The sequence below is a fragment of the Tetrao urogallus genome (assembly GCF_951394365.1).
Source record: "Tetrao urogallus genome assembly, chromosome: 1".
Classification (NCBI taxonomy): Eukaryota; Metazoa; Chordata; class Aves; order Galliformes; family Phasianidae; genus Tetrao; species Tetrao urogallus.
This window is the reverse complement of record NC_136813.1, coordinates 23,105,100-23,126,453: the sequence shown is the minus strand read 5'-3', so window position 1 is coordinate 23,126,453 and position 21,354 is coordinate 23,105,100. Positions and strand designations below refer to the sequence as shown.

Below are 21,354 nucleotides of genomic sequence, written 5' to 3'. Positions count from 1 at the left end.
CAATTCCATTCCAGAGGAGGAACGAAAAGGAATGGGAGAAGGAGAGAGGGGGGAAGGGGAGGGAATCAGAGAGAAGACACGCATGTGGAAGCGAGAGACTGACCTACAAAACTGCAGCTTCCCTAAGAGATACACATTCCTTCGCAAATGTCCAGTGTTTATTTTTTATTTTTTGATGCAACATTGTTTCAGTGTGATTTGGAAGTTTTCTTTAAAACAAATTGAGCACGCAGAACACTGGTGATGCTTAAAATCTCAATTTACTTTCTAAAACTGACTCACTCTGCCTTAAACAATAACCCATGAAAAAGAAAAAAATACAAGGCAGATTTTACTTGTCTAAAAAAACAGTTTTAAAAGACTTTTAATTAGACATGATAATGAAGAATTAAGGCAATTCATATTATTCAGTATGGTACTTGAAAGTAAGAACAGTGGCCATCTTACAACATAAGGCTTTGAAAAATGGAAGATTAATTCATTACACATGCTGTTTTAAATTATTTCATAACCTGTGCCACAGCAATTAATGAGATTAGTGAGATCAGAGATTAAATGTGCTTAAAGCAGCTCAGATGAATTTAGAATATATGATAAGGAATACATGAATAATAAGCACTTTCTGTTATAAACAGTTTTGAATGTTTATTACTTTGATGGACAGTCTCTATTCCACACACCTCATATTTACTGTAAGGACTGAAAAAAAATTCCAGCATGTATATCACATGGGATTCATTCTTGTGCCACTGCCAAAGATCTACACTTAAAGTTGTGTGTGCAGCCAGAAACAAGCTACACAAACATGAGGAACACTCGGACAGAAAACATGCTTTAAGATTTTATACTCGTGTAAGCTCTACACAGCTTTTCTTTAGCACTGACTTTCTCAGAGGATCGCTATATAAATATTAGATGCTATCAGACAACTGAGCATGAATTCTAGGTTGCTTTACACTCACGGTGCTGAAGCCCTACCACAGAGGTTGCTGTGCTTAAAAAAGAAGGAAAGTGGAAAGAGACTTTGTGAGGGTTTGTTGGTGGCTCCTAAAACCTTACTCCTCTTCCAGTGTCTGAAAACTTGATTAAAATGCATCAGAAACGTGCCAAGTAGCAGCACAGCTGATCTGAAAAAATGAGGTATTTGTAATATTAATAATAATTCCTTTTTCTGCCCTTTTTCAGAGTGAACTCCAAGGCCTCAGGGAAAAGTTGGCCCTGATGTCATGGCATTGAGAAATGTAGTTCATTAAGACCTCAAGCAACAAACAACAGCAACAATTAGCTGCTTTACTCATTCTTGATTTATCGCTGAGAAACACAGACTCTACAAATGAAAAGGGCCTAAAGGGTCAACTAGTGCATCCTCCAGCCAATTCATGATTGTCCCTGATGCTCTTCCACTCTTTTATCAATCTACATTTCTAAGAATCTTGAGAAATAAGGATTTTACTACTTCCCCTCATGACGATATTCAGAATATTGAATTTTTTACTTAACTTTCCATACTATGTTGGTTAAGTAAGCATTTTTTCAGCTTTCCTCTGTGGCTTATCTCTTTGTTCCCTGACAAATAAGTCTTCACATTTTCATACAGCTGCATATTTCATAGCATTAATATTACCATGTCTTCACTCCTCAACATTAGTTACTCTGCACATACAGACATTTTTTCCTGTATACAACTCCTTAAATAAGTTTTCTTCTCTTATGGCTCTCTCCAGCTCAGGTATATATTTCCAATGTCTGTTCCCCCAGAAGAGGAATTGCCAAGGTTTAGTTGCATCCAGCATGAACACATGCAAGGAATCAAACAAGTTAAAAACAAAAACTTGTGTTCTCCAAGAACATGAGAGCTATGCAACAAATGAAAGACCAAGTAAACTCTTTCAGCTGGAACTTAGATGCCATGAGATTCTTTAGTTGCTATAACTATAAGCACGTAGCTCTGATCTTGCTGAAAGCTTTCTACTATCCTGCTGATCTTTGAGTTTCCTTATTAAACCAAACACAAAATAGAACTGCAGTTATGTATGCCACTTAGGCTACTGAAGTGTAATGCAGACTTATTCCAATAGTGACTTTATATCAATGTACAATTAATTTGACAATATGACACATGCTGGTATTAATTACAATTAAAAATCTCCTTTCTACCTTTATTTACTCTTTCTCTTTGCTCTTACAGCCATTAATGACTTAGTTTATTTTCAAATCTGCCTTTGTTTATCCTTTTTATATCTTAAGCCAAATCAACCCATAGTAGATCAACTGAAGACTAATTTCTAAACTCAAGCGCCCTGTACCATTATTAATTAACAAAACCATATTTTAAACAGCATTTTTAATCCCTAAAGTATCCCTGAACATACAGATGAGGGATTATCTGGAAAAGACATTTATTGGCTAACAGACCTCATCTGTGCCTCCTATATTAGATTTTCTGTAATGACTTAGCTCCAAGTAGTATTTTGTTTTCTAATGGCATAACAGAAATGTATACATATACATATATCTAAATCTGACTCCGAGGCTCTACAGCAGACTCCCAAGTGTATTCTAGAATAAATGATTTTACAGTCTTTCCCCTAGTGTGACTTTGACCTTTAATTGTTACTATTTTATCCAACCTTTCCACAACTCCTCTCCTAACATTCAATGACATCAAAGTACTTAGCTATAGTACATGTTCACCTTTTGCCTTCCTTTACTGAAGGCAAACATCCCTCTTTGAGCATTTTTAATACTCGTTCGGTTTAAATAACTTGGTATTATTAAAAAATACATTTTTAAACTGCAACCATTATTCCTTCATTACTCCTGCATCCTTGCAACAGCAGGCAGTGGCAGCTGAAATTACCCCACTTGGTTCACAAGACTCCTAGTGTTTTCATACAACCATTTCAGTTCCTTATTTTACTGATAACTCACATGGTGGCTTGTTTAGGAACAATCCTTTCATTAATTATACATCCTACTTGAATATTATCCTTCCGTCTGTCCACAGATATTCCTTTATCTTTTGCTATGCTTTCATGTATTTAACTGCCCTCCTCCTGTGTACTAAAGCCGAGGAAGAAGATTACAGTCACTTCCAACTGTCTTCCCTTATTGCTCAGTTTAAGGCTCTTATCTGTTGTTTCAGCCCCATTCCTTGAAGGCCATTTTCCCAGATATTCCAGTGGAATTCCAGGAAAACCGAACTTTATTGAAAAGGAAAAATCAAAACATCAGCATTCTAATTTGAAATAAATTGCTGCATGTTAAATACAGTAAATAGCAGCTTTAATTCCTTCGAACAAGTGTTGAAATTACATTCTTCTTTTTTCAGAAAAGCAACAAAGCTAATATTTAAAACATTATTAGCTTCAAGAGGAGCATAAATAAATAAGAAACGAGTTTCAAGAGGGCTAGGTATATTTCTTTCCTTTAAAAAGCATTTCCTTCTATATCTTAAGACAGCAATACAATTTACAATTTACTTTTTTCTAACTAGAAATTGAATAATAATACCATGGTTTGTCTATGTACACTTATGAGACTGCTGAAATATTTATGGAAATAGGAGCATCTTGAATACAACTAAATTAACAAATTTACTTCTTTTGTCAACTTAATTAAAAATATAATGGTGATGTGCCCTTTTCTTGCTATGAGTGGCAGTTTTGAAACAGAAGAGGTATGTGTTATCTTAAAAATAAAGTTAGAGAGAGCAATAAGGCAGTCTATGCCTATCTTATTACAAGAAAATGAGAATTAAGAATGGACAAAAGTATTCAAAGTATTATAAGATTTTTTTTTTCTGTTAAGGTTCCATGTATGCGAACAATAGCTTTTTGTATTTAACAATAGGTAAGGAATAACAACAGTAAAATCACCCTGCTCTCCGGCTGTTTCTGTATATCATGTAGAAGTTGTTTTAATCTAATGTGTATTGTTGCATAATACCCTCAGGCACAGTCAAGTAAAAGCTAAAGCTGTACAGAAAAGCCAACATTTTAAATGGGTCTTGTCATTAATGCTTTATTAATTGCCTGAGGCAATGCAAACCCAGAGTTAGGCAAGCTATAACGATATGACACTTTAAGGTCAAATCCAATTCCTGCTGTGTTTTATGGAGTGGGCCAAATATTGAGTTAACAGCAGGAAAGAACAATTTATTGGGCTTTTCTCCATCTCCTGATTATCTGATCTAAATTAGATCAGTTTGGTTGTTTTTCTGTAAAAACAAAACACCTTTTGTCCACTCAACTTCAAAGAATTCTTTGATTGTTTCTATTTGAACAATAACCTTTAGTAACATTTACTTTAGTTAAACATCTACTTTAATTAAACTAAATTTTCCTTAAACTGAATCTGAATATAAAGACATGAAACGTAAAATCTTCTTTATCCAACATGAAAAATATATATATATATATATATATATATATAACATGTATATCTTACCTTCACATCTGAGGTATCTCTTTGGCTGTTTCTCCAAGACCTGGCTACTGAAGAGAAGGTTCGATCTGGGTGGTCAAATTTGCCATCATTTGCATTTAGAAAGAATGTTGTAAAGGGCTCCTGTAGTCAATGAAATGAAGACGGATTAAGAAGAGAGCAGAAGGAATCATGCAGCAGGTTTCTAATGAAATCCAAATGACTTTTGCAGATCAAAATACTTCATAAGGGAAGAATTAAAGGAAAATACGCCACCTAATCTTTGTATCTATGCATGATTACCTATATTGAATATACTGTACATTTATTGGTGCTAACACAGTTTGCACACACCAATCTTAAGTTCTGACAGGAAAGGTTATTTTTTATATTCACTCAGCCGTAAGACTGATTATTCATCAGTGACAGACCTATGTAGAATAGTTTTAGTTTACTATGGTTGCCTACCTCACTGCAATCATCATAAACACTCCCTGTGTCATTTATATTACCATGCTTGTGTCATTTATATTACCATGCTTTATTTACCCTTATGAGACAGTATGTCAAAATAAAATCTTAAAAAATCTCTTTCTTGGATTTTTCTTTTGTTTTCATTCAATTTAAAAGACCTCAGGAGATTCCATGTTTTCTCATTAGACATAAGGAAGAAATTTTTCTCTCAGAGAGTGGTCAGGCACTGGAATGGCTGCCCAGACAGGTGGTGGAGTCACCGTCCCTGGCAGTGTTCAAGAGGCATCCGGATGACGTGCTGCGTGATGGTTTAGTGCTTGTGGTGGCAATGGTGATGAGGAGACGGTTGGACTAGATGATCTTGTAGGTCGTTTCCAACCTTGTAATTCTATGATTCTATGATTCTCATGGTGGGCAGACTTTCTGTATTGACATTTTGAGGCAGGCTATGGTTACAGGGTGTCTAACTTGACCATTGTTTATGAGCAGCCAAATATCAACTACCATGTTTTCCCTATTCAAACTATCCTTCATCTCTATACTAGGTTTTTAGACAAGTATACAGAGGCACTCAGAGATGAATTATCTAGAATCTTTATTTTTGCTAATTCTATCTGAAACTGTGCTGCCAATACTTACTAAATGGAAACATCTATTATGGAAGAGCTCAAGTCTCCGATAGTCTGAAGAACCATTTTTTTACATAACTGCTTACCCAGGCAGGGAAGGGCTTGACAGTGGACCAATCCCTTACTTTGACAGTAAGACCTGACTACTGAGATCACTACCGACTCCCTGGTTTTCCAGAGCCATGCAATTAGCTCCCTGATTCAATTAATATTTGGCAGTATGTCCATGTGGAATGAAGCAATTTCTTTTTTTTTCTCAGAAGTGCTCTGGTGGGTATTTGAAAAAGTTGAGTTTCTTCCTTTAAAGTCATACCCAAATTTACTTCCTTGTATATGTGCTCATTTGGAAATTTTTAATCACCAGATCATAGCTGACACTAAAGTTCATCTACTATTTGAATTTTATTTTATATATTCTCTATTTTCCTTTCTGCAACTTCTGAACAAAGTTTCTCAATTAATGAAGAAACTTGGAGGGAATTATGTGCCATTATACATATTTTGTTTAAGGATTCAAGAGGACTAAAGTAAATCAGTTAAAGTAGCATTTAACAACAATTAAAGATATGTAAGGAAATCACTGATGGACAAGTTTTGAAAAAAAATCTAACAAGATGAGGAAAATAGAAAATCAGGCATTTCTTTCTCCATTCTTTACTTTTCATGTCTTTCCAATTAATCTTTTCTACCATATGCAATAGTTGACACAAGCTACTTTCTTTCCAAGAGTAAAACTCAAAATTTCTCTACCTAAGGGAGAAGAAATGGGATGTCTCATTACTGCCATCATAGTATGCTAGTACTTCAGAAGTAGCTTAAAGGAATTGTTTATTTTTGAACAGAGGTATTTTTTTCAAGGGACAAAATCTTAATTTTCAGAGTGTGACTTCAAATATGCAATCTTTTTCATTATAATAATGCAAGACATTTTCCTGCTTTCCAATTGAATGCTGAGTCTTTTTTCATCAGTTTTTTTCAGTTAAGAGACTGAGAATTATTTTAAAAAGATACATTCAAAATAATTGATATTTATGTTAAAAAATATACACTTAACAGCATATTTCTTCCAATAAGAGACTCAGAAAATGTGCTAATTAATTAATTTAAAATAATTAAACCAAATGAAAAATCAGCACAATGCAATTTCTTGATGGACCCTAGGTCCCACTGCACAGTGACTTCGTTTGCACTTGTGAATATTGAAGCAGGTAGTGCAGATTTTGTAAGTTGAACAGAATGTTAAAATTTAACAGTAGCTCAACATGGTGAGCAGCATAAAAGTATTACAATCAATTGAAATATCAAAAGAAAAGAAAATAAGGTTTTGTACATCTATATTTTTCATTGCTTTCTATAAGAAGCTTTATTTAAAATGTAAATGAAAAAGTGTATTATTTACATCCAGAGCTAATAAACTGAAAACAATATAAACAGAGTTGTATTATATTCATTTTGCCTAAAGTTCTATTATTATTATTATCATTATTGCTACTGTGATTGTTATTATTGTTATTATTGCTATTATTTTAACGTTACATTCACATTAAAATATGTTAACTTTAGAATTGCTTTCATTTTAGCTATGTATTCTCCCCCAAAACTTCTGTACATATTTGCGGTATCACTGCAAATTATGCTATATTCTTCTACCTTATCAATACAAAAAAAAAATGTATATGTTGTTGATGTGAGCACAAACAATTCTGTCTCCTACCAGCCCCTGCCTATCACTATTATTCCTTGCAAGGCGTGTAATTTCTTGTGAATACCACTGCCTGCGGGTCACTACTGGGTTTCTGAAATCAGTGGTTGATGGATTAAAAAAAGCAGAAACCAGAAATATGATGTAATTACAATAAATTATGTAAAAATATTAATCCAAAATTCCATGACAACATTATTTTAAGCATCTGAGACAAATATACAAAAGTAATAAAATTCATAATCAAGGATTAAGCCTTTAATAGTTGTGCACTACAGGGTGCCCTATTATGATATCCAACTATGACCTGTTGTGACTATCTTTTTGGATTTTTAATCCTTAACAGAAATTCAAAGCTTTCACTAGCTTTATCTCTAACCTCTCAAATAATTTGAAAGTATTTTTTCTTCCTCTGGAAAGTCAAGTGCTTATATCATATAAATACAATTCATAACTCATTCAATATATTCATTTAAATACTGTTACTCTACGATACCGATTACTGTCATCTCATGTAAAGGTTTTGTTGCTGTGAAAGGTATAAAGCTGCACAATGTTTTCATTGTAACCCCATCTCTCTCATTGCTAATATTCTGAATAAAATTCACGCCTTGTTTGCTGCCAAAGAGAAATTTATGGGGCACTTGATCACAATGTGTACAAGCTTGAACTGTGGGAACAAGGAATTTTCGACTCACTGGCACTTTTTTCCTTTATCTCCCCTTTAACATCACGAAGTCCCACTAGAATCATTTCTGGGAGGAGTAGAGGAGAGAGGAGGAAAGTTTGTGTCATTCCAAGATATGTCAAACAAAAGTGTCTTTTCAGCCATTTGTGAAAGTAGAAAAAGAGGGTATTTGGAGTTCTGTCATAGTGATGTACACCTTTTATCTCAGATACCTGTGAATGCCTTGCTCAGGTCTACAGAATAGGAGACTTGAGTTCATTTCAAACTATTTACAAGAAGATTTAAAATCTTCCCCATCTTTGATTTGGGCCAAGTCATACCCGACTCACAGAATTTCTTCTAACTTATGCAAGTACTTAGTAGCTGTAACAGAAGCTGAAAACCAACATTCTTCTGCAAAATTCTTGATCTGTTTGTAATCATGCTTTTTAATATCAGTCATTTGATGAAGATGTAAACAATTTATGCCCCATCCCTGGAGGTGTTCAAGGCCAGGTTGGATGGGGCCCTGGGCAGCCTGGTCTAGTATTAAATGGAGAGGTTGGTGGCCCTGCATGTGGCAGGGGGGTTAGAGATTCATGATCCTTGAGGTCCCTTCCAACCCCGGCCATTCTGTGATTCTGTGATTCTGTAATTCACGCAAACATAGTTTCTTCAGCAGAAACTACTGAGAACAACAAGTTGCACTGTAACTCTTGTTTATTTCATCTGAAAAACCATAAAAACAGCACTGGTATTCACTTTCCACATGATTCAAGACACAGCTCCTTCTTCTGCCTACTTTTCTGTTTTCTGTCTACTTTTCAGGCACACATTCATGTCACTACAGTATATGGCATTTTGAAATAGGATGCTTTGTTTTAACTATTTTGCCATCTGCAACTTGAATATTCACTGGTCCAGATGGAAAACAAATGAAAATAAGTAACTCGTGAACCAGGTGGTAACGTAACAGATTCATAAACCATGAGTAGTTCACTTCATTTGTGCAAAATAGGACTATATCAGCAAAACAGTGCATCCCTTTCCAGAGTACCCTCTATTCTGTTTGCTGGAGAAAGCTTGTGGATGATGGCTCAGATTTTCAAAGCAATAAGTAAAACTTTTTGGTTTATTTATTGACTTTCCTGGGTTTATATCTAAAAATGTGAGATGTGTAGAAGAGTTCAGCCATGATTAAACGAGGGAAAAGCAATATTATATAAACTCTGGCACCTTACGTTAGTTTTTATGATATTTATTAACCTGACTGAACAAGACAGTAGATTTTCACATTCAGTATCTCTCTCTATAAAGAAGTCATTTAATGTTCAATAATCTGCTAATTCACTTAGAAAAAAATGCTGATTGCTTTCAACAAACAGGTGAATTTAGAGATAAAACTATTTTTTGAGATCTGGGTCTCATTTGCAATTATAGCATCAAGCATTCCTAGGCTCAGTTTCTTATAACCTAAATACAGGATTCTTTCACGACATTTCAGAATTCTATCAAGATTACTATACCTCAGTGCACAATGGATATGTACAAGTTAATGAAGAATTGTAATTTCAGTTCACATGTGTGAATGATGCACAGCTGCAAGAAAAATAGTGTGTGCATTATCTTGGCATTATCTTGATTGGGAGAGCTTCAAAGTCATCCATACAACCCTCAGGTAGGACTGTAACTAACCTGGAGAGGCCTGGTGAGGACAAACATTTACTGTCCTAAAAGCGCCTTCATATTTCACTTAGAACTTGTATGTGTTAATCCACTGTCATTTTTTTGAAAATGTAATTAAATTGGTCACTTTAAAAGATGGATGCTTTATGGAAACTCTTAGTACACAGAAGAGTTTGAGAGAAAACTGCACTAAAGTGAAAAGCTTATTAATGGCAAATGGGTGGCAAAGATTGATGATATCAAAATAATAAAACTGGAGAGAACTGAGTCTCTGAGAATAAATTGCATTTTATAAAAGTAGCCTGATAGATTAAATAAAGGACAGAAACAGAGGTAAATATAAGACAGTATGGAGAAGATTTGACTCAGAAATGTGATACTGTAGTGTTTTCAAAAGAATTGACAGGAATCAAATTGCATCTGTCAAAGCCAAGAAACAAAATTCAATCTTTTTTTTTTTTAAGATTCCGTGGCATTTACAAAATTCTATATAGATGTACTCCAGAGTGGCTGAAACTACCTTTCTTACTGCAACTACTGTTTCCTCCAATATAAAGGTCTAGGCATGTATTTTCTTCCCCCTAGTTTAAAATTACTCTACATTGTTCTGCTCCTACCTAGGCTCATTCATAAACTTTCATGCAGCTTTTGTCATTGTTTTTTTGTTTGTTTGTTTGTTTGCTTGTTTGTTTTCTTCACATTTCTCTTTTTTTTTCCTTTCCTTTTATTTTTATTCCTTTATTTACTCAATGTTCTTCTGTGAGTTCATTTTCCATTCCTCTTTCACTATCATTTTGTTCTTCCTTTCTTACAAAAACTTTTTTACGGTACAGCTTTTTCCCTCAATCGTCTCTAATCTTCTGAAATACTGAAAGTGTTTTTTCTGTCTGAATCTCTGTACTTCTCATTGCCTTTTCCTGGACTAGGCAGCAATTTGTTTTTTGTAAATAAGTTTTACAGTCTTCATAAACGTGTATCAAAAGACGACTTCAAAATTCACCAGGAAGAAATCCTTATTACGTGCCAGAAATCTCACTTAGCTTTATCTATCAACTTTACTGGCATGACAGTCTCTCTTAAGATTTTTTATTTACTATTTTGTTGCCAAAAATCTCTCTCTAAGGATCACTATGACTTTGTAATCTATGATCTTTCACTGTCACTTTACACACTTATTTTCAAATCTTTATTTTGGTTTTCCACTTGCAGCTCTATCAGATCTCAACATCTTTTCTTTTTTCCCTTTTACTGAGCTTTAAAGTTTCCCCAGGCTTGTCTTTCTTTCACTTCTATTGTCTCCTCCCAGTAGGGATTGCTTGTTCTAATCATTTGTGTTTTAATAGTCTTCAAATGGATATCTAGCTTTGCTATTATTTAAATTCTCCCTAAGTTGTTCTCTACCTTGCCACCAGTAATCTCTGCCCTGGAAAACACTACTTTTCCTTTTGACTTCTACTTTCTCTTCTTCAAATACTCTGTTAGTTTTAACAAACATAATTTCTCAGATGCATATTGTGAGGTCAACAAGGTAGAGACCTTGTTCTCTCACTCTTTTTGTGCAGGAAGGAAAGAGGGTGAGAACACCTATGGCACTACATAAACAACAGAAGTAAAAATGACACAGCATTAACCTAATACAGGAAATGAATATTCCTTGGTGTGCTGTACATTCAACTAGCAAGCAGACTTTCAGACCTAGGAATTTGCTGACTAGCAAAAGAAGATCTTTAGTTGAATAGTAGCCAAAATTAATAGATAAACATGCAATTAAAACCACTCTTTTAAATAAACTTTAACTGAACAAGGAAGCACATAAAATGTATTCACAGTACATGAATAATTTAGCCACATAAAAAGGAGTCCAGAGATCACCCTTTAGAGGAGTGTAATCAACACTTTATTTCCCGAGGGTTTAAGGAGTATGTCCTGAACTCACAGACACATGAATTCTTCCCTTCTGAGCAGAAGAACAGGGCATGTCTACAGAACCTGAGACGAGCGATAACACAGATCTCCACCTCTGTGCAGCTCTGTTTTGTCTGGTTGTGTGTGAAATATGCTTACAATGCATCTTATGTGACAGATTTTTATTGTCAGAGTGTAGTTTAAGTTCAGTAACTCAATTCTTCATGAATTCAGGTTTCTTGACGAAACCTTAAGTCTCTCATCAACAATCCATTTTATGTAATTCGTCCTGTTAACGCATAAACCAAATAGAGATTCATTCTATCTTTGCAGTTTGGCCCCTTTCTCTAAGTCTGATTTTAAGAAAAGGATATAAGGATGAGGGATAAGTTTTCTAGGACTGAAAGAACAGTTTGAAGCTGGAGCCTATATTTTTACATTTCAGAACATTTTAAGTTATTAATCTACCAAGAAGTATAGACCATTTGCATAAATATTAATCTATATTATTTTAATATAGAACTGGTTCTTTAATTCCCCTATCTGACACAGTCAGATGTGGTTTTTGTGAAAGGTTTTTTTTTAATATTGTGTATACCTATCTGTAGTTGAAAGTAACAAATGAATATGTGAGTAATATCAGTTTTCTGTATTATTAGGGTCCTTTCAGATGGATTTAGTTTTAGATGGATTTTTTTCATCACATGGTTTACCTGACTTTATACCACCAAAATCAAATATATTTCAGACTGCCTGGGTAACAAAAACCTGTACTGATGAGTACACATAGTATGCACAGATAATTTGTGAGACTTTTAAATTAGTGAAGAGCACTGAGATTTTGATACAGAGGTAATTGACAGAGGAGATGCTGTTAGTAAATTATTAATAAAAATCAGGATCTAGAAATACTTACAATACGAACAAGCCAAGCCAGTGTAGAAGTAGATGTAGAGTAGTGGGTGTTGTAATGGTAAGGTGGAGTCTGATCATCTTCCCATGTCTCATAACGTTCCGCATAGAACACTGCTCTCTTTGGGTTCAAAGCACCAATAGGCTGCAAAAGGATAAGAGGGCAAACATCAGCTGAAGGACAGCATGCCCGACATGTCATGGGTTAATTCTATGTTAAGATTTGCTACCTATGAGATTCTGCAACCAAACTCATTCCATGCCGTAGTAATTCTTTCAGATTGCTGTAATTTTAGAATTGTATTTCAAAGGTTTTGTGTACTAAAAGCGTTAAGACTTTCCTTATTTTAATTGACAAATGTAAGTGTTCAGTGCCTGCAAACTTTCAAAAAGTTGTTTCCCAATTAATTCAATAACACTGTTCTGGAAATAGACTTCTAAAACTGCATTTAAAATGCATTGAGGCCAAACTAATATTTCTGTTGCTGTCATTCACCATAATCACACAGCTAATGAAAACTGACTTTTGCTCACACAGGATACTTTGTAATGCTCAGTTCATGATGAAAAGATTTCACGCAGACCTGCTGATGGTGTCTGGTGATCCTAAGCAGAAATACTTCAAATCCATGCATAGCCCTGCAAGACTGGATTTACTTTCTGACTGAACAAAGCAAGGTTTTACTAAAAGAAATGAACAAGCTTTTTCTTGAAAAATGCTCAAAAGCTTGGAAATTATTCACTGAGTCTAAGTCCATTCTACTTATACATAACAGACAGTCTGTACAAATTGGGGAAAAAAAAGGAAATGTGAGACAGTAGTAGGAACTGATGAATTTGATGCATATATTCAGGTGATGCATTTTTTCTATAATTTTTTTATGTACTTTATCTCAATTTATTGTAGAATCTATTTATTACTGCATGATAAAAAGGCACTGGGATAAAGGAAATACAACATTTACTAAATAAAATATTGAAATAAATGCAAAGTGATCTTAAATCAGTTCATACAGATGAGATATTAGTAGTGTACTGTCTAATACCTACATACAAAGAACCTTCATGTATTAGATTTTCTAATAAAATTAATCAATCGTACAGAGTTTAATACTTAGAGGAGAACACATTTCCAAGCTAAAGAACTTATTACAATTTTTAATAATTACTTGTTTTGAATTTCTCAAGTATTCAGTTAAAATTTCTATTATCAATTCAGGTTATTAAGGGAATTCAACCTGAAAATAAACTTTTTGATCTTTTTCAAAATGCTAACAATTATTCTTGCTTTTCACTCCAAAGCAGTTTTTCTGAGTTAAAATCTACAAAAAGAATTATGAGTACAAGGTCAAATCATTGTGTTTCACTGCACTACGTATGTAACTGAACGCTTCTAAGTCTGCAGATATTTTATTCCTATTATTGCTGTGTTTTTTGAGATGGCTGTTAAATAGACTGACATAGAACTTAATGTTTTCCAATTTTAAATACCACAGCTTGTTTTTAAATAGTGCTTGATGAAAAGTTACATTTAAAAGCACAATGATTTTGTTATTTTTCACATGAAACATTCTTGAGGCTTAATACTTTGCTGTGTCATGGAGATGTTAATAGCTTTCTCATACGTGTAAAATGTACAAGTAATCCCTAAGGATCAGTGTTATCTGATGCAGATTGCACTGCAAGACCTCAGAAAACATTCTTGAAAGAGAAATATGAGCAATTCCCTAACACTTTCCAGGCTTGCTTCTGAACTACTGGAAAAAGAATAAAATAAATATTGGTGTTTTTGTTAATTTGATTACACATCCTGCTACTTTCAGGAAACATAGCAGCATTACTGCAGCACATAGGTTGCCAATACATTAAAATCATTGTCCAATGACTTTCTTGAAAGAGTAACTTATTAAAAGACATTCTTTTCCTATTGGGCTGACAAACTGTGCAGATATACGTGCACTTCACTAAATTACTTGGGGGTTCTGGGTTGGTCTGTGGACTGGATGGTATCTGGCAATACCACCCTGAGGACACTCTACATCCATGCTTCCACCAGAACAAATTCCAGTCCCAGCTGAACATTTCCAAAGCTAAGGCAGTAATTCACACCAGAGTCTGTTTACAGCAAATGTTCACCCCCTCTGAGAAGGATATACAAAATGGCAGATGAATCTGTGAGATTGCACTTGGTAATGGAAAAACTCCCTGAGAATATTTCTTTCCTCCGCTGTGAAGGTGTATCTTGCCCTGTGCTACAATGAATTCTGATGCTACGAACAAGAGAGGCACAACCTGTCATAATGTTATTGTACATACATACTTGAAGGCACTATAAGGAAGGGATATGGTGATCATGGCAAGGTTGAAATTCAGAACTCCATGTACTTCAATATATATTTGAAAATGATCAGATGTCTATCATCAAATCAACTATGTAGGATTTTTTTTTACTATAAAATTTTTACAGTAGTTAGAAGAGTTGTGAAACAAAATTGATGCTCCAAATCAATTATAAAATGTTTTATTTTGTATATTACCAAAATAATTGCTTTAATGGCAGTTTAGCCTTTGAGTTTAAATAACTTATTTTTATATGTGCATATATATATATATGCAGCTATATATGGAAAAGGTATTTTCTCTCAAGACCTTGACAATTCTTTCTTAAAGACACATAATGTAAATAAATCATTGTGTTTTCAAGGTTCTTGAGAGAGAAGTGTTATTTCAATTTAGAAGATAAAAGATAGGTTACAAGATTGTGCATTCCCACCTTATGTAAAATATGCCTGCGCAAGTAGCTAAAATAATCTACTTTAAGAAGACATATGTTCAATTTATTAAATGATAAACCTAAAAAGCTGTATTCTGAAGATTACCTTCATCCTCATAAAAATTCTTTTCAGAGTCAGAATCCATTTTTCTTTCAATTACTTTAGGATTCATTTGAGGGAAAATGCAGAAATGTACAAAATATCTGTTGAATAAAGTGGACTGTTTAGGTGAAATATCACGAGAGTCATCCAGCTTCTCTGACAGATGGAAATTTTCATGCTAAAACCTTTCTGAAGGATGTTTTGTAGGAATTACCCTTTCCTAGGAGAGAGAGAGGGGAGAGGAGAGGGAAAGGGAAGGGGAAAGGGAAGGGGAAGGGGAAGCAGAAAGGGAAGCAGAAAGGGAAGGGGAAAGGGAAGCGGGAAGGGAAGGGAAGGGAAGGGAAGGGAAGGGAAGGGAAGGGAAGGGAAGGGAAGGGAAGGGAAGGGAAGGGAAGGGAAGGGAAGGGAAGGGAAGGGAAGGGAAGGGAAGGGAAGGGAAGGGAAGGGAAGGGAAGGGAAGGGAAGGGAAGGGAAGGGAAGGGAAGGGAAGGGAAGGGAAGGGAAGGGAAGGGAAGGGAAGGGAAGGGAAGGGAAGGGAAGGGAAGGGAAGGGAAGGGAAGGGAAGGGAAAGAAGCAGGGGAGATGGAGATTTTTCTCGCACTAGGACGTCCCACCTTGACTTCTCTGGAGATACTGTATTGGATGAAGAATTGATCTATATGGTCTGAGACTGGGATTCAGGATATATGTGTTAATTTTGCCATTCCACAAACATTTCCATCTCTCCTGATGTAGGAAATCATACACACTGAAACTGCACTAAAAGTGATCATATCTCTCTTTTATTTTATTCTGTAATTAAACATCTTGCTGCTTAACCACAATTTGTGTACATCAAATGAATGTACACCTTCTGCAAGAAGGAACTTCAGTAGATAAAATAGCAAGCACAGAGCAAATTGAAAGAAGCCTACCACCAGTTTCCTTAGTTGTTTTTCATCCTTCAGCAAAGAATAAACTAATTTTACTCTGATAAGGCATATGCACTGCTAGATGGTAACTTCTACATAAAGGTAGTCATTCACATTTCCTTATCGTACGAATGAGACATTTCTGTTTTTATTCTTACAAAGGATATACATACAGAATTTTTCATAGCTTTTCAGTGCCATTCTCAATCCAGAAAGTCAACTAACACAGTTTTAATTTGATACTATAGCACTAAAATGCTAGTAAATTCTATATATGGAATGATCCCTCCATCTTTATATAGTCATTGAGGTGCCTTTACTGTGCAAACTAGTTAAAATGACATGCACAAAAAAATATAAAGACAAAAGTTAATCCAAATACTGACTTTTAGTCCAGTACTTTAATGATAAGACCAGTATGGATATTAAATTGGAGTGAGAGAAATTGTTCTGAACCTTAAATAAAAAATTATTTCTCTAAAGTCTTACAAAATGTTTTACCAAACATATTATTTACTTTTTTTTTTAATTATTAAAATAAATAAATAAATCATGTGCATGGGCTTACACCAGATAATATAGCTTCTCCTAAAAAGCTTTTATAACACACTCTTTTTTACAACCAAGCAAAATATCTCCCTCTACTTCAATATCTATTTGGTCACTTCACTTCTGATGTACCAAAGGTTGCTGTTTATTTCATGCTTCTCTTCCCTTTTAAGTATAAACTATTTAACATTAAAAACACACTTCTATTCATGTCATTCTTTTTTTTATCTAGCTAATCTCTTCAGAGATCTGGCCTTTGAACCAGTGTATTGTCAATACATCTAGTGTTTATATCCACTGGACATGTTATGCTAGCTCATGTAATATTTACTGTTTTGCCAGCTATCTTCATAGAACTACATTCTCTCATGAGAGCAGAACTGAATGCAGCATCCTATTTATCCGGCCACTGAAATATGCTGCTTATCTTGACTCTAATTCATGCAGCAGCTACCTTATCTGTTTATCTCTTTTTCTCATGCACTGCACAAAATTGTAACTGGGTACAAAAGGAATTTTGAGTTTGGATTTATTTGGTTTTAGCTGAATACAGAGAGCTTTTTCTGACTGTTTGCTTTCTTTATTAAATAACAACAATAAACATCAACCTTTAAGTAGGGCATCTCAGCAGGGTACTTTAAAGTTTATAATAAATTTGAATTTTATCCAAATTTAAAAACAGCTTTTCTTTGGCAGTCTCAAAACTATCAGCTGACATAAGACTTCTGGCATTTTCAAAGTATGAGAATTTCATCTGGTAAATTAACTTTCTATTTAAGAAAAGGAATGTGTAGTTGTGTGGCTTAACCCAAATGAGAAACAAAATATTTTTTGTTTTGGTGGTTGAGTTGCATACGGTAAAGAGGGAAGTTTTAGTTACAGAAACTGATTTAATTTTTCCAGTGAGAGTGGCTCTTGATATCCGTGAACTCCATTTCATAGCATACACATTTTAGGAAGTATTAAGTGTGGTTTGCCTTGAAATATTCACACCTCGACGCGTTCATTTGCATTATTACATTTAGAAGCCTTGGGGCTTTATCACTTCCTTTTCTTGAAATGGCACAGTAATAAAAAAAAGTGGTTATGCTTATCACCACCCGTCAGTCAAACACCTTCTATATTAACAAAATAAAAATTTTCCACTCAATGAATGGGCGTGTGACATCTCGTACACGTCAATACTAGTATTACTTTGCCTGGTGAAGAAATCATTTTATTTAACCGGATGTATGACTAGAAGTAAATGAGGAGAAATTCCCATTTACAGTTTAATGAGCAGGGACAATGCAGCACGTGAAACTCATGCATTCAGTATAATTTAGGAGTAAAATTCATACAATTTTGCACAAACAATGTCACATCGTAAGTACTTTGCATGAAAACCATAAGCAAAAAAATTCAAGATACAGTAGGGGCTGCAAATACATTTTGTGTATGAATGTTTACTACTACAGGTATTTTTCCAAAGGAGATCTTAGTAAAGAAGAAAATAAGCAGATCACAGGGTTGTTTGATTGTAAAAAGATAATCTATGTATCTATAACAGCCTCTTTCACTACCTTTTCATTCTGTCAAACAATAAATATAACCTTTAACCTTGTATATGTAATGAATAAAACTTGAGCCTATGCTGTCTAATCAAATGAAAAGTCCAATATATCCTACAGCTACGTCACCTTCAATGACCATGTGCCCTATTTTTTAAATCTCAAATTTTATGCAAAAAAAAAGAGAAAAAAGAAAAAAAAAAAGCGAAAAAAATCTCTTGATAAGGGAATTTCCACACACTTCAAAGAAAAAGGGTATTAGCATTTTTAGACTAAAGTTTAAATATACTTAAATATAATTGCTCTGAGAGGACAAACAACATTCAAATGCAAAGGTGCCTCAGTAAGGAGTGCTACATAAAGCCAGAATAAAATGTAATAGAAGGAATGGACAAGTTATATGCTCAAGACTGCTTTGCTGAAACGTAAATATTTCAATATGAGTAAATGCAAAATGCATATGTTTTATTCTGTCAGTGACATCATAGGCAAACTGAACACATCTAATTTCATTTCCACAAAACATATGAACTACATTTATAGTTTTTATTCACTTAGAATCTGTGAAAATGCAAAAGCAGTGCGTAATATTTTGTACAGAAAGACTAGTAATCAGAGGTTAAAATATCTCAAAAGACTTATATCCCATTATCACAAATGGCACTAGAACCTTGTGTGACAATGGACAAATGAATAATTTTAAAATGTTAGATTTTATATCTATAGTTAACTATGAAAGATATTTTAAACCAACAAAACAAAACATGACAGGATGGCATCACTTTTAATTTCACTGCTCTGGAGGGCTTTTGCCATGCATGTAGTAGTGCTGGAATTCTTCTAGCTTCAAAAGATTGTTTGAGGCATATTAATTGCTGAATATTAAGGACAGAGGCTTTTTGAAACCCAAGAAGGGCAAACGTGTGGGAAGACAGAAGGTCAGGAACTGACAAAGGAGATTTTCTCCATCAGCAGCTTAGCTGGAGGTTTCGAGCTGCCATCAGATCTGCAAGAAAGCACTGCAGGGTAAAATGTGACACACGGAACTAGGTCCTGTGGAAAATACACTGTGTGTACCTGCTCCAGAGGTCTGACTGAAGCCTGGTGGCACACTTAGTTTCAATAATGTGAATAATAAATCGTTGGCTCCAGTTTTTAAGCACTAGGCTGCTCAGGCTTCACCTCCCAATTGAGGAAAGAAGGGGCTTACTTACAGATATTGGACAAGAATGGAAATTAAAACAGAATTGCAAAGGAAATACTTCAAGTTGGATCTGATTTTTAAGATTTCTACTGATAAAGCATGAATTGAAACAGGGTGCAAGTAACGCGTAACAGCTGAAGTGCACAGAAGTACTGCATTTCATACTAACTGGACACTGCCTTTTACAGAAAGTCATTAATCTATATTTCCTTTTAAAATCATTGTGAAATAAAACCTAAGGAACTGCTATCAGATGTTATTGTAATAAACACTGGAAAAAAATGGCAATTACACCCCTTTCATCCTGAGGGCTCCCAAAACACTTTACAGATTGCACATGTGCTTTCTCAGACATCCATGGAATAAATGCAGCCCAGACCTTGCCTGAAAGGGGAGACCACTCTGCTTAACCACTTCCATGTAGATTTGTTCAAAGTTGCCAAAACCAGGCTTTTCCAGAAGAAACCACCAGTAGCTTTCTAATAAGAGGATGCAGTTATCAAACTGTGTAAGAAAAGTTCCTCAAGCAAAATACTGCTGTACACATTGCACAGATTCTGAAAGAAACTAATAAATGGGGATTTGATTTCACATTTCCTTTTAAAGGAGAGCATTAGCAGGATTGCAATGATACTTAATAAACTGTACATGCACTAATTCCATAATGAGCCTTTACTAACTCATGAGGAAAACATATCTACTCAGCTATCACCATGCTTCCTGTTGCAATTATATACTTTAATAGGCTGCCATAAAAATTTGGACTCAACCAAAACTGAGTAGCTAATGAAGGACTCACGAGACACAGTCTAATCTTGTTGCACTTCACCACACACACTGCTATTCATACTAGAAAGAAGTGAATTAAAAGGATTTTGAAAAGTGTAAGGGTCTTAATGAAAGGTTTATCATGATTAATAACTCTTAAACAGAAATATTTTTATACATGCTAGCAAACGAGCCCATGCAAGATTCTTGCTGATCTCTATTCATGTTTGTAGATTTCCTTTTATTGTTCCTGGTATGCATTACAATGGCATTTTATAAGTGAAAAACACATTTGTGAAGCATACCTATAATACTGTGAAACGTCTGAAGTTCTTACAACACAAGCAGTGTCTCAACCAACTTGTCTACATTTGAGGCATATTGCTAATGTAGTTTGATTTCTATTTCTTAAAATATAAAAACAAAAATAACAAAGCAAACTTATTTACTGACCCAAGAGGAAAGGGAGAGGGAACTTAATATGCCTCCTCTTGTTATTTTGCAATAAAGTGCTACTCAACTTACAGTGGAAATCTCAAAAAAGCAGGCTTTAAGGAACAGTTACAGAACACATCTATAGGCACTGTAAGTACAACAGGGATGCAAGTCTACGGGATAAGCAGGGTAGGAGCTATCTGCCCAAGATTTTTGCAGGAAAAGGAGGAAAGAAAAGCAGACTTAAATGCAGGAACACCAAAAACTCTCATCCCTAACAGAAGCAGATAACATAGGGACTGCCGCATAAACCCTTGAGGTCATCTTTCTCTCTCTAGCCTCATTCCTAAAGACAGCAAGTGACAGCTTTCTGCAGTTCTGCAGTTCTGAGCTCATGCACTCTCAAAGTGCATGAGCAACTTTTGTCTCCTGGCTGAAGAACACAGATGTAAGAAATCTAGGATGCAAGAAAGTTGTAATGCCTATACAACAGATACCTCATGTTGGGGATGTTGCAAAGCCTTTCCTGATAAGAAGGTACAGGCACTGCCTTGGCTGATATGAACCAGGAAATACTCTACCCAAAACTCAGATCCAAACCATTTCCTATCCTTCTTCCAGAAGAACATAAGTAGATCCCCCCCTAGGTGATTCTGCCATA

At 34.8% G+C, this 21,354-nt stretch overlaps 1 protein-coding gene across 3 annotated transcripts in view; it reads right to left on the bottom strand.

The window, feature by feature from the left end:
* Nucleotides 1–21,354, bottom strand: part of NBEA (neurobeachin) — a gene marked incomplete at both ends in the record, with an annotated part of 460,977 nt that overhangs the window by 63,612 nt on the left and 376,011 nt on the right. For all 3 annotated transcript variants that reach the window (XM_079549697.1, XM_079549699.1, XM_079549698.1), the window contains 2 exons: nucleotides 4,450–4,569; nucleotides 12,405–12,545. In XM_079549697.1, the coding sequence (XP_079405823.1) occupies nucleotides 4,450–4,569; nucleotides 12,405–12,545 (261 nt within the window). The remainder of the gene's footprint in view (nucleotides 1–4,449; nucleotides 4,570–12,404; nucleotides 12,546–21,354) is intronic.